Source organism: Rhinolophus hipposideros (genome assembly GCF_964194185.1).
Source record: "Rhinolophus hipposideros genome assembly, chromosome: 19".
NCBI lineage: Eukaryota > Metazoa > Chordata > Mammalia > Chiroptera > Rhinolophidae > Rhinolophus > Rhinolophus hipposideros.
The window spans coordinates 42,908,947-42,924,355 of NC_138065.1; the positions used below are offsets into that span (position 1 = coordinate 42,908,947).

At 45.2% G+C, this 15,409-nt stretch overlaps 1 protein-coding gene across 1 annotated transcript in view; it reads right to left on the reverse strand.

Moving 5' to 3' along the window:
* The window catches only part of CACNA1E (calcium voltage-gated channel subunit alpha1 E), a 425,092-nt gene that overhangs the window by 133,880 nt on the left and 275,803 nt on the right, over positions 1-15,409 (reverse strand). Inside the window, exon 9 of the mRNA XM_081024587.1 lies at positions 5,930-6,033. Within this exon, the coding sequence (XP_080880713.1) occupies positions 5,930-6,033 (104 nt within the window). The remainder of the gene's footprint in view (positions 1-5,929; positions 6,034-15,409) is intronic.

Sequence of the window (15,409 nt, forward strand, 5' to 3'; positions counted from 1 at the left end):
ATTGCAAGTTCTGTTTCATCTCCCAACCTGAGGAGGCCGTCTCCCAGTGAAAGAGGAGCTGATGGCCTCACGACTGGTTCAAACCAAACATCACAGGCTGCTACTCAGATGACAGCCACTCAGACCTAACCCTGGTGGAGAAAACAAGCATCAGCATTATCAAAGGGTATAAGAGCTAATGGCTACTCCATGCCAGACGCTGGGCTAGGCCTCTCCCCATGTCATAGAGGAGGAAGTAGGCTTAGAGTAACTTGTCCAAACGTGCAATGCTAATAAGTGGCAGGGTTAGGCTCACCCATGACTGTCAGATGCCAAAGCGTGCCATGCTTTCCCATCTGGAGAAGGATGGAGGAGAATTAAAGGATACAATTTCAAACCAGAGAGACCAACAGAGTGGATATGGTCAGACACAAGTAACTGCCCCACTTCTAGCTCCGGTAACGTACACCTTGAACCCACGTTGGAGCCTTCTCCAGAATACCAGGGACTTATTAACACAGCATCTACTTTCCTCGCTCTTCAAATAGTACGACTCTGACTTGAATTTTCTAAATTGAAACATGGACACACTTAGGAAATGAGTAAAGATAAAGAACATCAGATAAGATTACCAAACAAAAGATTATTCCCTCAGTCAAAATAGGAGAAGAAAGGAGTCTGTGGCCAGGCCCTCCCACAGGCAGTCACCGAGGGAAAGCACTGGAGTTGTAGGTACAGGCTATGTGGAGAGAATTCTCTAGTGCAGTGCTTGGGACTGAGGGTGTCAATAAATGCTCAGTGAATGAGTCAGTATATAAGAAATTCCATACTGTCTTTCGACTCTCTCAAGATACACGCTATTAAAAAGTCCTTCACACTGTCTCCTGTTTTTCCTTCACAAGCATTTCATAAGTCACCACATAGTTGAATGGCTGTGGTTGTTTCCTCCTTAATCCTACTGAATCTGGCCTCTCCCAAAGCCAGTCCTTTCCCACAGGTGCTAGAGGAATGGTCTTATCTCTTCCACCTGTCCTACGCTATTTCATTTTTTTCCAATTATAGTTCACATACAGTACAATATTATATTAGTTGCAGGTGTACCACACAGTGATTAGACATTTATAAATACATACAAACTGATCATCCCAAGTCTAGTACCCACCTGGCACTATATATAGACAAAATTATTGACTACATTTCACCTACACGTTTTTGTTTATGCAATTTTTTACTTTGAAATTTAATTCGTAGTTTTCTTCAAGTAATGCATGTTAAGTTTTAAATTCAAATATTTTTTAAAAGACTTATAATGAAAAAAATAGCAGCTCACTGCCTCACCCGTTCCCCATCTCTGAATCTCACTCCCCAGAGGCAACCACTTACAATTCTTTTACCTGTTTCTTCTGGTATTCATTTCCAATTTTCTAAATATTATACTTATACAACTGCTACTTCTTTATCTTTCAATTTTAGAGATTGCTTAAAGACTTTCTTATTGTGGAACCTAAGATTTTAGTCTCTGACATTCCCTTTCTCTCCCCACACTTATCCTCCCCCATCCTCTCAAGGCAATTATAGCACGATAAGGGGCATCTCAAAATCCAGTGTTAACACTGTAAATTTGGTTGACAGCTGAGCTACACAGAGGACTTACTATACTTATATTCCTTTAGTGGTAACACTTTTGTATTTTGTAGAATTGCTTAGATCAGGGTCTGTATGTGTATACAAATACATATTTATATGTTCATATATAGTTTATTTATACATATATGTATCTAATTCAAATGATGATGTGTCTATATATAAACACACATATATCATATATATGGTTTTCACAAAACCATTAAACTCTTCTCTTATGAATATAAATACATATAAGGGACTATATTAATTTCGTTTTTTTCTTAAAGATATCATTAGAGCTCTCTGTTATCCTACTCAAATTTGAATTTGCTGCTCTTTAGGCTGTCATCCCAGACTTCCTTTCATCATCTTTCTGGGAATCCCCTTTGCCTCTCTCCTCTATTACATCCTTTGTTTCATGAGAACCATATCCTTCTCTTTCTTCAATTACGTCATTTTTAGTGACTCACATTATCCAGTATCTTCTACAGAAAGATTGTCTGAAAATATTTCTACCCCATCCTCACACAAGTTATTTTGGCAAGGTAAAGAATTCTTCCTGGACAATTTTTTTTTCCTTCAGAAAATTTTAGGGACTTCTCTACTGGTTTCTAACTTTCACTGTCTTTGAGAAGCCCACAGCCATCCTAATTACTCATTCTTGTAAGTAAAAAAGATTTTAGGATATTCTCAACCACCAGAAGATTTCAGAATATTCTAAACTACCCGACCAACAGAAGATTTTAGAATATTCTCTTTACCCAGATGCTCTGAAATTTCACGATGATTTATCTTGGAGCGGTCTCTTTTCATTAGTTGTGCTGAGTGCTGTGGCCATTTTCATTATTTATTAATTAAATTCATTTGTTCCCTTTTATCTCCATATCCACCTCTAATCTCCCTGCCACACAAATTACCATTACAATATCTTCAATGTTTACTTTTATTTGAATGCTTATTTGTGAATTGTATTATATGTGCATGTTGTCTAATTTATGTAAATAGTAGTATATCACACTGTTTTCTTGTTTTTACTAAACTCTATGTTTTTAAGATACTCCCTGTTGTCATGTAAACGTGGTATTTGTTGCTCCTAAGTCCTAAATAGTATGTCATGGTATGCATTCAACAGTTTTCCTACCTACTCTCCCAGGTATGGATATCTAGGTTTACACCAAAAAACAATGCTCGAAGGAATATCCTTGTACATGTCTCAACCCATCTTTTAATCTGGAAATATGAGTTTATTGATGCTGGGAATGTTTGAAGTATTTTTCTTTGTTAATTTCTTCCTTTCCATTTCCCTGTTCTCTTTATGAAACCCCTATTAATTGAATGTTGGACATATTCTCTGGTTTTCTTACTTTTGTTCTACTTTTTACGTGGTTTCATTAATTTTATATTCCAATCATTTACCATCTTTTTATTTTTATTACATCTTTTCATTAATTCATTTTGCATTAACATAAATTTTATAATAATCATTTTACGACCATTTCCAAGAACTCTTCTTAACTGCTAAATGTTTTTTTAATAAGCAATCTGTTATTTTGTGAATAAAATTACTTCTATCTCTGCTGATATCAATTATGTGTTTTAAAAGTTATCTTCTGCTCCCTGCATTGTTCATATTCCCTCAAGTTCCTTTTTTTCTATTTATTAGTTTGTTTTTGCCTTTTTGGTAGACATTTTCTTCAAATGCTGATGACCTCAAGCTGTGTGTTCATATTTAAGAGAGAGGCACAGAAGGCTTATGAGAAACTCTGTGTACATAGTGAAAAGGTCCTCCTCCCCCCAAAAAGGTATCCTAATTCCTGGAATACCCTAATTCCTGGAACCTGTAAACGTTACCTTATTTGGATAAAAGGGCCTTTGCAGGCGTAATTAAGTTAAAAATCTTGAGATGAAGAGGTCATCCTGGATTCTCCAGGTAACCTTAAATCCAATGACAAGTGTTCTCCTAAGAAACAGGGAGCAGGGGATTCTAGACAGAAGAGAAGGAGGCAATGTGATCACGGAGGCAGAGATTAGAGTGACGCAGCCACAAGCCAAGGACCGCCTGGAGCCACCAGAGGCTAAAGTGGAAGAAAATAAATTCTCCCCTACAGCCCTTGGAGGGAGTATGGCCCTGCTCAGTTTGGGACCTCTAGCCTCCAGAACCGTGAGAAACAATCTCTCTCACAGTTTTAAGCCAGGGTTTGTGGGAATTTGTTGCAGCACCCACAGGAAGGAACCTAATATCTTGAGTCTCACTGAAGGTGATAGGTGGGAACCATTTCTCTGGTCACCCTCAAATATCAGTATACACAGGTCTTTTCTCTTAAGATGGATCATTTCCCCACAGATGCTATGAGCTCCTGTCAGCTGGCTACCGTTTTGAGAATCACGCAGTAGAGGTACGCTTGGAGTACTGAAACTGTTTGTGGATTTTCATGTAACCCTGTTCTTACCACAACATATCGACCCTACCCTCAGAGGCACCTGATGTTACCATTCCCAGCTTCTCTGATTGAACCCCTACAGAGAGTAAGACTTCTCACTTTGGCTGGGGTAGAGGCTGGGTGTGCAGATACCTGTAAGGACTGTCTAAGGGGCTGGGGAGAAGGCTTCTAAGTGTTCCTTATAAGGACGTTTGACCAATTATCTTGTTTTTAGCATCACCCAGACTCCAACTCTCAGACATACCTGGTGCCTCTAGTCCCTGAGCCTTTCTAGACTCTTTAGGGCAATCGTTTTGCTTTTCTGTTGGCATTCCTTACCCTAGGCAATTAAACCTCAGCTCTCCCACCACTAGGTCAGGTACCATTTACTCTCTATCTTCAAAAATTTTGTTGACATCGCTCATCTGTTGCAACTTCCTCTTTTGTCCTTTTTGGCACTGTGCCCTTCTTAAAATTTATTTCCTGTTCATCGTTACGAGAGATGACCAACTTGGTTCAACCTGCCATGTACAAACAGAAGTATCACCTCATACATTTTTCACTTGCAGAACTTATGTTACTCAGACAAGGAATTTAGTACAGTTTTGCTTAGAAAAATGTAAGACTCTCTGAAACCTATCCCTGTTTTATCCCTCCTATTCTACACCTTTAATTTCCCAAAGTGAGATTTCCACGCTGATTAAGTTTGGGTGCAGTACAACCTCTTCACGCTCCATGGCAAGCCCCACTTCTTCATCTTTGCTTATGGGGTAACGCTCCCCTTCCTGGGAATGTTTACTTCCACATTTTCTATTTGGTCTTATTCCGTACGCAATGGCAGCACCAGCTCAAACTGGTCCTATCCTGTTTCTAACCAGACCTGGAACCAAAGTTTAAGCCTTGGTTATACCACTTATCAGTAACACTTGTGGTCCCTTAAGTTCTCCCGCCACAGAACTAAAGTACTGGGACGTGAAGGGATCCTGAACATGGGAACCCTTTCAGAAGGGAAGGGTCCACTGTCCAAAAAGATCCAGTGCTGAAACCCTTTAAATTGTACCCTGAACCCTGGATCAGGGAGACAGATTCAAGCCTTGCCTCCTGTCTCCTTGTGGGTCCACCTCGCAACAAAGAGCCTTTTTCTTTTCTCGGAAGCTGGTGCCATAGTACTGACTTCTAAGTGCATCGGGCAGTGCGCCCCTGCTTGGTAACACACATTTTATTTGTATTCGTGTTTCCCACGCGAAATCCCAATCCTTCATGAAACCATCTCTGATAACTTCAGACGACAGAGACTTGTACTTTCCCCCAAACAAATTATGTGTATCTTATATTAGTCAGTAAAAGAACTCCTACTCTCTGGTTCTAGTGTGTGTGCTGCCCTCTCCTTTAACTGTATGTTTCTTGAAGCAGGAACCGGGCCTACTATTCCACGTGCTCCTTGAAATGCTAAGCATGGCTTTGGACTTTGAGTACTTGCTGACTGATGTACACTCATCCAAGCCCCAAGCTGCAAATAGGGGCTCTGATAGAGTTGGAATCTTTTGTGGGTAAAACCTGTATCTTATTCAATTTTATGTCCCTAACAACCAGCAGAGTTTGACACAAAAGGCCTATGACTGTTGAGTGACTAAATGGAAGAACGGATGGATAAATGCACTCTCAGTAGATACTGTGCTCAAGGTTGTACCCGATCTAAGGAGTTTTTAATTCCCAAGAATAATAAAGATAAGCAGAACGACGATTCACTACTACTTTCCCAGCATCGAGGACAGCATTTGGCACATCATGGCTGCTCCGGAAAGGTTTTCTAAGTGAATCTTAAATGGGTGAAGCTGCCGTGGGTCAGGGGCATCAGTTCACAGTTGAAAAGAGGGGAAGAGGAAGAGCGACGAGTGGCTTACCCGGAAAGCACTCCCAGGACTAGGTTGAGAACAAAGAAGGAGCCAATGATGATGAGGGGGATGAAGTACAGCCAATTCCAGGTGGCTCCTAAGGCATCATTGGTCTGAAAGAAAGAAAAATGGCTCCTTAATACTTCATCAAAACCATCTGCCAGGCGAAGGCCTCTATTCCTGCAGCTTCACACACACGATAATGTAATAAGCACAGTGTAATACAGTTAAAAACATTGCCTTGGCTCCGTTCCCACCCTGCTGTGACTGTGGGGTAGCTCATTGTCCTATATAGTGAAGGACATTGCATCAGCCTCACGGAACACCCTACGCTGGAAATATCAAACACCCTCACTTAACAAATGAGAGAACTGAACTCACAGGAGTCAAATATTTTTCCAAGACCATGCAAAAACCACTGGTTTTACTCTTTGGGTGATGGCAGTTCTAAGCGTTGACACTCCACGCTGGAGAAATTCTCAAAAAGACAGAAGGAAGCTCCGTCCATCATTCTATTCCACAGATGCTGGCAAAGGCCTGGACAGGATTGCTCGGGAGACATTAGCATCACCCACATCTGGCTCAGTCCTTGACCTGACCTCTGGCTCTCTGGGCTCTGGCTGGCTTTCTTCCATCGTAGTCACATAGTATAGCATTGGTCAGGCCTGGCCCCCACAAGGCTCTGGACAGAACAAGGACTAAATCTAGACTTGAAGAATGACCCCTTGTTCTCTCTCTAATGCTAACACACAGCAACCTGAAAAGTACATGAGTGGATATATTACAGACTCTTATACCTTAGAGATTACAGATTCTTATACCTCTTATATCATTCAACGACCTTAGATATAAGGTCCTTGAATGGTGGCGGCTGAGGGGGAATTATAACATACGTATGACTCTTGGCAGGATGTCTTATCAGGACCTTGAAACACAAGTTTGGAAGCTTTTAAAAAGTCTTAACATCTGAGCCTCTCAACTAAGCTTCATCTTGACTGTCCCTCCCCATAATATCAACCCCAAATCTTTCCAAATAATCTCCTTGAATTGCATGTTACATATGCAGGGCTTTGACATCTTCCCCCTTCCCCCACCACATCCAAACTGGAATACTCGATTGAAATTCAATTTCTGTCTATGCGTTTTTCTTCGTTTGCTTGTCTTGATCCTGTGTTGTTTTCAGTTTTATATCCCACATGTAAGTGAACTGTACACCTGAAACCTACGTAACTATGTCACCCCAATAAACTGTAATAAAATAAAAAGAAACAAATCAATTTCTGGAAAGATGTCATCCCCAAGTCACTGGAGAAACAAGACCATCAAAGTCAAGTGCTACATCCAAAAAGTCACATCTAAATTAGTAAAATGAAGAACTGAGAATTTCTATGGTGAAGTGTGTCCTGTCCCTGAGATTTCCCTTGTCTCCATCTCACTACCAAATTTTGCAAACATATTTTGACTCATTGTTCTCATGCTTCCTGTGGATTTCTATGACATTCTATCTTTCTTTCTCCCCAATTACCTCATTTCTTTCTGCTTCCCATTCAAACAGGTTAGTCCATAGATTATATCACTGTACAGTAGTTTCTTTCTCATGAAAAAGAGCTTTTCAGGCAACCTCTTTCACCAAACATGTGTCTTTTGTCTTGCCCCTATACTGTTCAGAGAGATACGATTGCTAATAAAGCAGAATAAAAATTGAAAACAAACACCTTCTGCACTGGATCAGGTCAACCACACTGGTCAGTTCAACGCAAGCAAGGAAGATGTGGGCCAGACCTTCACAGAAAATGGCCCCATTCAAATATGCAGAAGAACTAGACGTCAAGGACAGCAAGGGGTTTTAATGGACATAGAAAATGCTTTTTTCTGAGATAGTTGAGACCTGGGTCGTCCCATGAGCTGAAGGATGGACTGACTGACTGATCCTTGGAGAGCCAGCTCTATCTTTATTCACGACGACAAATGCGACATTTTGTGAAGACTTGTTAGCTCAGCTGTTTCACCAGTGGTGGTCCAGATCCACAAGTTTCATTCACTCTATGGCTTAGCCAGTCCCCCTTGGCTCCACCAGTGTTCTTTGTCAGCAAGGACTGGGTCTGCTCCCAGCACCCAGGTCAGGGCTCAGATGCCAATAAACATTAGCGTCTGCAGTGGCAATGATGAAATTGTGACCTTTCAGGTGTCTTTGGGTCCAGGAGTGACTGAGCTACAGTTTGAGGAGGACTAAAGCAGTTTCGGTTGGGGGCCTATTTGTCGGAGATGCTATAAAGCGCATTCCCCAAATTGTGTTCTTATTACGAGAGATCTGTAAGAGGTTCCTGTGTGCTGTGGAAAGTGGGCTTCTGTTACCAAACCAACTTGGGAAACACAGCAAACTATACTACCCCCTCGCCCGTGAGAAGACCCACGATAAAGGGACATTGACTGTTTATTCTACCATTTTATACATTTCCTTGACTATGAAACCCCTTTCGCAAAGAAAATGCCGTCACCTATCAGGAAATATAGCCTGTGAAATGCAGGGATAAAAGCATTCCTCTCACTGGCCCAGAGTCTGGAATGTACTTTCCAATTCTTCTATAAAATACCAATGATGAACAGTGTCTTTTTAGTCAGTATTTTGTGAGACTGGTTTGCATTTGCATTTAACCTACCTACATTAAAGCTCATTTCTGTACCTGGCACCCAACAAAGGGTTTGGCACAAATAGCTGCTCAATTAATCAATAAACAACCACAATTGGAATAAGACGATTCTTATGTTTCAAACATAACCCCCCCCCAATCATTCTGTTATCCTCCTCTCAATATATGAAGCTCTATCCAAATTGCTTAAAAAAAAAAAAAAAGTCATCCACTGCAGCATTAGGGCCTACTGGATGAACAAATGAGGAAGAAGGGAAGAGAAGGAGAAAAAGAAAATCTAGGAGGACCCCAGCACAGGTGGCACTGTGCCCTAGGGGGCTGGTAAAGATGACTGACAGCTTAAAAGTTTCTTCCGGAGAAAGCAGCGTGACAGCTCCCAAGATTATTCACAAACCTTTTAATAGACTTGCCGCACCCTCTCTACACCTTTCTCCTGCCTCTCAGGTTTCCTCTCAGTTCCTCCCCTCTCATCCTTCCTCCCCAGGTGGCCTCACCCTCACCTCACGTGCCTGTCAATGACTCCTCCAGCAGGAGAAGGCCACCAGCCCTCAGCGGGAAGTGGGCAAGCAGAAGACTCCCCAGTTCCCTCCTCCAACAGGGCAAGGTTCTTTCTGATGCTAATTACAGCTTCCATCTCCTCCTGATTCATCACTATTAAAACCTTAAAATTGTCCAGTGTAGGAGAGACAATAAACTGTCTCCTGATATTAACAAAGAAGAAAGCGATCCGCCAACTCCCAAGGCAGCCAATGCGCTGGTACCACGTCGTGAGGTGGGAATCCGGGAACACCGAGCAAAAAGTGTCCGGTTCAACCTGAGTTGCAACTGTGTTCTCTCTTGGGGCGTGTATATGTGTCTGTTACAGCAGGAGGTGAGAGAGAGGAGGGTTGCGTCTGTGAGAAGAATTTCTCCCTCTCCCTCTTGCTCCACCAAACCCCCTCTGCTTCCGTGACTCTGGCAAGGCACTTTATTTTCCCTAGCCACTCTCCCTTCAGAACCAGGCGACAGCCATGCTAAGGTCTCTGAGCAACACCCTGGGGAAGGAGACCCACAGCTTTCCAAGTGTGTTCCACTGGATTCTGGTCCCAGGAGGGTCCCACTGTGACATCTCTCCTGCCCAGACCTCCACTATGGAGCAGCTAAGTGTAAACCAGACCTCTCCCTGCAAAGAAGGCTACACAGGGTGCCCGCCTCTTCCTTCCACACCATTCACTGAAGACCTACTCTGTGCCCGGCGTTACAGAAGAGTGCAATTCTCTGGCGGCAATGCCCTCTGAATCTACGCTGCTGCTCTCCTCCCACACAACGCAGCCCAGCCCCTAGACTGGCAGGCAGGCTGCTCTCCATCTTTCTCACCTGCTGGTTCCCTGAGTGGCACACAAGTGCACACAATGGAGTGATGACAGACAGAGAAAGCAGTCGGGGGTGGCAGCCCACCTGCAAAGGAGTGCTTAGCGGCTACCAGTCCTGATATAGTGGGAATGTGTTCCTTTGGGAACCTGCCTGATGGGGGGTGGTGAGTGCACCCACTCCCTGTGTAAACAGGCACGCATGGCAATTATCACATTAATCTCGGGGGGTTTGGGGGGCTGGTGGAAGGTGGGGGTGTAGGATTGAAGAGAAAGATAGGGATGAAGATGGCAAGAAAGGGTCCCGTGGTTCTCCTGGCCTGAGGCTGTGTAGGTAGGGCTAGGCCCCATCTTTGGAAAGAGGACTCTAGGTCTCTAGGAAGGTGCCACAGGGCCCCGTGACAAGCATGCAGAAGGGCCTCTAGTGTGTACCTGCCTTTCAGAGCAGCTCTGACCGGGGAGGCTGAATAACACATGACTGCAAAGGGAGGCTGAGCTGCTTGGGACTGGAATTAGGAGACTGATTCCAAGGTACTTTCCAGAGGAAAAAAAAAAGATTTTTGGACCACACCTGCTTCTAAGGCTGGAGGCAGCACCTGCTGGCAAGCCCTGGGCTGCCTTAGAGCAGGGTTTCTCAGCCAGGGCACAAGGGGCATCACAGGCTGCATAATTCTTCATTGTGGGGGGCTGTCCTGTGGAGCACATTAGCAGGACCCCTGGCTTCTAGCCTCTAGATGCCAGCAGCAACACCTTTGCCCCCTGTGTGACAATCAAAAGTGTCTCCAGAATTGTCTGATATCTTGGGGCAGGGGTGGGGGTTGGGGGGAGTGGCAAAAACCGCTTCTAGCTGAGGACTGCTGGCCTCGAGGTTCAATCTCAAAGACAGATCTTTGGAATTACCAACCCATCTCACATCCAGGGATGGTTGGAACAGCTACCCTCGACTGCTGAAAAGGCCAGGCCATCCATCTCAGCAAAACCATTTATGCAAGGCCTCTGCTGACCACCCCAGAGAGAGAACACCCAGAGAAGGCAAGAGCGGAGAAGGAAAGGGACAACAGTCGAAGACCTATTCAACTGCCTAACACCTTTCCCAAGGGCAACACGCCTGGGCATCTGGCACTTAACCAGCTGGGTTGCTTCCCCTTAGCCCCCACTGCATTCCAGCACCAGGTATGATGGCTCCTGTCCCACCCCAAGGGACCTGGAGTCCATGCCTCAGAGCTGCATGCCACAGGACGTTCAACAAATCTGAGAACCACAGACTGTGTGGCAGATCCTTTCTAGGTGTTGGGGATAAATACGGAGCAAAACAGTCTCAGGTTGTGGCCCTTGTGACACGGAGGACAATGGAAGATCTACATTAAATAAACAGGCACACAAATATGTGCACAGCTCAACTGCGGTGAGTGTGCTGATGGGCAGGTGCGTCTGACCACGTCCAGGTGGTCAGGAAAGGATGTGTTGAAGCTTTCAGAGAAAAGAACCCCCCCATGAGACTCTAAGACACGACCTCGACTGAGACAGCAGAGGCCAGAAAGGCAGAGAAAAGGTTTATGTGGAGGTGAGAGAGACAGGAGGAAAAGACTAAGTTTATGAAGTGCCAAGAGGTGGGGACACAGAAGAAGGAAAAGGAGGGTGGCGAAGTCCTCTGGGAACCCCTACCACTCTGCAATAGCAGCCCCCAGACCCCAGTGTGGATGTTATACTGAAACATAGGCCCCGTGCTGCCCTCATGCCCCTTCCTCATGAGGGGGAGACACCAACTCTCCCTCCTCCAACAGAGCATTATCCTGACTTCTGGAACCATCAGTAAGTAGGCCCCACTGGGAAATCTCCTTGCATACTCTGGGCCATCCATGTTCCCTCTTTGCTCAGGACTCATATTTGCTCAGGAACTCATGTTCAGAATAGCCCTTTCCCACCTGCCCCCGCCCCCCTCGCTGTCCAGCTCTCACCAGCCAGGAGGCGGCAGATTCTGGGCTGCCCCCACACAGGTCCCCTTCACCAGCAGGTGCACCCGTCCTCCAGCAGCTATGTGGCTTAGCTGAGGCCTCCCACGTGTATCTTTCTCAGAAGTCTGCCCCTGGCTCACCTGTGAGTTTATGCCTGCGCTTGGGTTGGGGGTGACCTATCCCCAGTAACTAACAGATGCAGGGATAGCAATGGTCCAGCTCCTTTGCCTCGGGGTGGGACAACCTGTGATACAATCCACACTCTGAAGCTGCCGGGGAGATCACACTAAGGCTAAGATTGCTGAAATTACACTTTTGTCCTGTATTTTCCCTGGACCTACCCTACTTCCTTCAGATCCTTCCAAGTTTCTCCTGAGAACAGTTCGTCAATAAATCATTGCCACAAACATCTGTGCCCCCTACGCAATGTATAGGAAATCTAACTTAAAGCATTGTGTCTCTGTCTCACAGGGGTTTTGACCAACCTTCAAAGCAGGCAACAGTCACACAATTGGGTGGTGTTTCTAAGAGCAGAGCCACTTGCACTCCTCTGACCACGCCCACATTTTAAGATAGGGACATAAGGTACAGTGTACCCTACAACCATGGGGCAATTAAAGGCCTATGGTCTAGCCATGGTCTTGGAAGATTATGAGAACACGCTATCCAACGCATCATTTGGCAGAAGAGGAAACTGAGGCCCAAACAAGCTAAGTGACCTGGAGCAGATCTGGGGCCACATTCTAGAGCCACAATGGGTCAACTTTTTGAGAACCCTGGATTCTCCACATCTTGTTTACTCCCAGGTCTTTTCAAAGCACCCTCCGCATACTATTACCAGCTTCGAGGGGAGAACAAAAATAGGAAAGCCAACACCAGGATCTGGCATCCAGAAAATGAGAGCTGTCTTCCCAGCCCCCCAGCAGGAAAGAAAGGTGAGGGAGCCAGTGGAAAAGGTGAGGACAGAGAGCTCAGAATGAAACACAACCACCTGTTTCCCACCCAGCAAGGAACTGAACCGCCCGTCCTGGAGACAAAGTGTGTCATTATGTCTCAGATCCCTGAGCACGTCTAACACACATACTACGTCCCCCCACACAAACTAGATTCACCAGGAGTCCACTTTAAATTATCAGGAGCCAGGCTCCACACACCTTCCAGTTGTTCCAAGCCCTCGGACTTAATGGCCAGGAGCCACTTTCTCCCACTTGCCTGGACCACCAATGACTGTCCCTGAAGATGCAGCAGTGCCTTAGTTCAGCAGCACCTCCAGGAATAACTTCCTACTGGACTTTTCGTCACCTATTTTTCCCCTTTTCTTGCCAGTGGGAAATCAGAGCACAACCAGTTTGGCAAAGAGGAGAGCCAGAGAAAAACAGCACTCCCACCCTCATCCACAGGCAGCAGTATGATGCCAACGAGACCAGGTCAGCAGGTCCAGGCCAGGAGCTCAGCTCAGCATCACGAGCAAGCACTGCCCCATCACGATGTGGGTGGTGGCCACCGGGCACTGGGTATGCATGTGTCGGGGAAGACGCAGCCACACTCCTGTGAAGAAGACTCAAGAGTAAATATCAAACTGGGGGAGGATACGCGGTGCCACATCAGACCAGGAAGGCTGCCATGACCATGCCCACGTAACACAGCACTCCAAAACCCACACGGCTCAGGGCTGTGCTTAAAATCTCTGGTTAGATCCTAATCATTCCAATACCACTGTTAAATTATGCTTACCCCATCACTTCCCTATCTGAGCTCGGGCCCAGAAACCCAACATGGAGATTACAGATCCTTTGCAGGTCTTGTAACTGTGGCAGCTGGGTTTGGGTTACATAGGGGCTCAATGTTCTATTCTCTCTACTTTTCTGTATGTTTGAAAATTTCTATGATAAAACGTTTAACATTTTCCCAAAATAAAATTGAGTCGTTTGTTTAAATAGTTCAGGGTTCTGTGTGAATTTTAAGAGAAAATCCTTTTTTAGTCAAAATAGTAAAAAATGTTAACCGTGATGCTAACTGGGGGTGTAGGGGGGGTAGAAATGAGTAATTAAAAAGAAGTATTTTCATACTTTTCTGTATTGTGCAACTTTTCTGCAGTAAGAGGTTGTTTTTTGTTGTTGTTGTCTGTTTTTATGATCAGAGAAAACATAAAGAGTTATTAGGGAAAACAAATCAAAGAGGGGGTCCTTCTGCCCTTCAACTGCTGCCCAGGGTGCTGGGGAGACAGACATTCCTGAGGCCACTGGGACGCAGGACAGTTGACCCGATAGGAAGCCACCTCGGCTGAGATGCAGGGAAAAGGTGAGTGTGTTTCTCTGCCATCACCAGATGTGGGTTGGCCAAAGTAAGTGACTTAAGGAGGAAACGAAATAGGACGCACCCGGTGACGACCAGCTAAAACACATCGCCCTTCACCCATTCTACACGGCTTGCTAATGAGAGACTGGGCACCTTCTTCCAAGAAAGTCAGGCACCAGAAAGAGCTCAGAGAGTGACAGATGAGATGAGTCTCAGAAGACCCTTCCTTTGAGATCCGGGGACAAAGGGTACACGAGGCTGACAGATCCTCTATACTGGAAGGGCTTTGAGCAGGGTTTGTTGCATTCTAGAAAGGCTGTGCTGATGATACCAGGGCAACAAGTCTCGACCACTCTGTGGCGGGTGCTCCACTCTATTCTATGGTCCTCGAGGAACAACCCTTGCTATCATCATTTATTGCTTTTCCACTGGTCCCTGCCCTCTCCAGCTAACCAATCACTATTTTACCATTCAGTCGAATATGAATACTCTAGCATTCCTCATCTTGCAGATTATGGAGCTAAAATGAATCACATCTTGTACAAATCCCTCATTTTATGGAAGAAAAACCCAGGGTCAAACACTAAGTGACTGCTGAAAGGTACTCCACTATTTCGGTACAGAAATAGAACAAGGACGCAGGACTTCTGGCCTGCACGCCACTCTGCACAGCCCTTCTATTCTACACCACTATTCTGTACTTAGCTTGAGCACTAAATTGTTCCCTGTAGCTATTTTGTATATAATTAGTCTGGCCTCGTGACCTCATTGGGAAGCTACCTCAAGTGGAAGACCTTTTTGATGAAGTCTCTCGTTTCTTCTAAGGGTTCAGAGAATGGAGTTCAGACCTGCGAACACTGCTATCTGATTGGATGAGGAACCGAGTGAGGCTAGAGGTGTCACGGAAGGTTTCCTGGGGCCGTACCTTTACCTGGACTTGTAGAAGGAGGATCTAGGTTGACCAATTCGTGGAGGAAGAGAGTCCACGGAGAGGGGAAGGGGTGGGAATGTTGAGGCCACAAAGACTTGCTGTTGGCAGGAGTAAGACAAGACAAGGAGGGGAAGGTTGTGGAGGACCCTGGATGGTGGCCTAAATGCATATTAGGATTTGCTCACTCCCCCTGAAGTCTTCCTTCTTCCCTCTCCTACCCCCTCCTTCTGCCAAACTATGAGTGCTCTCCTACTGAAAAACACTGCTCAGCCGCTCCACGGCTTCCCCCTAACCACATCGCTCCA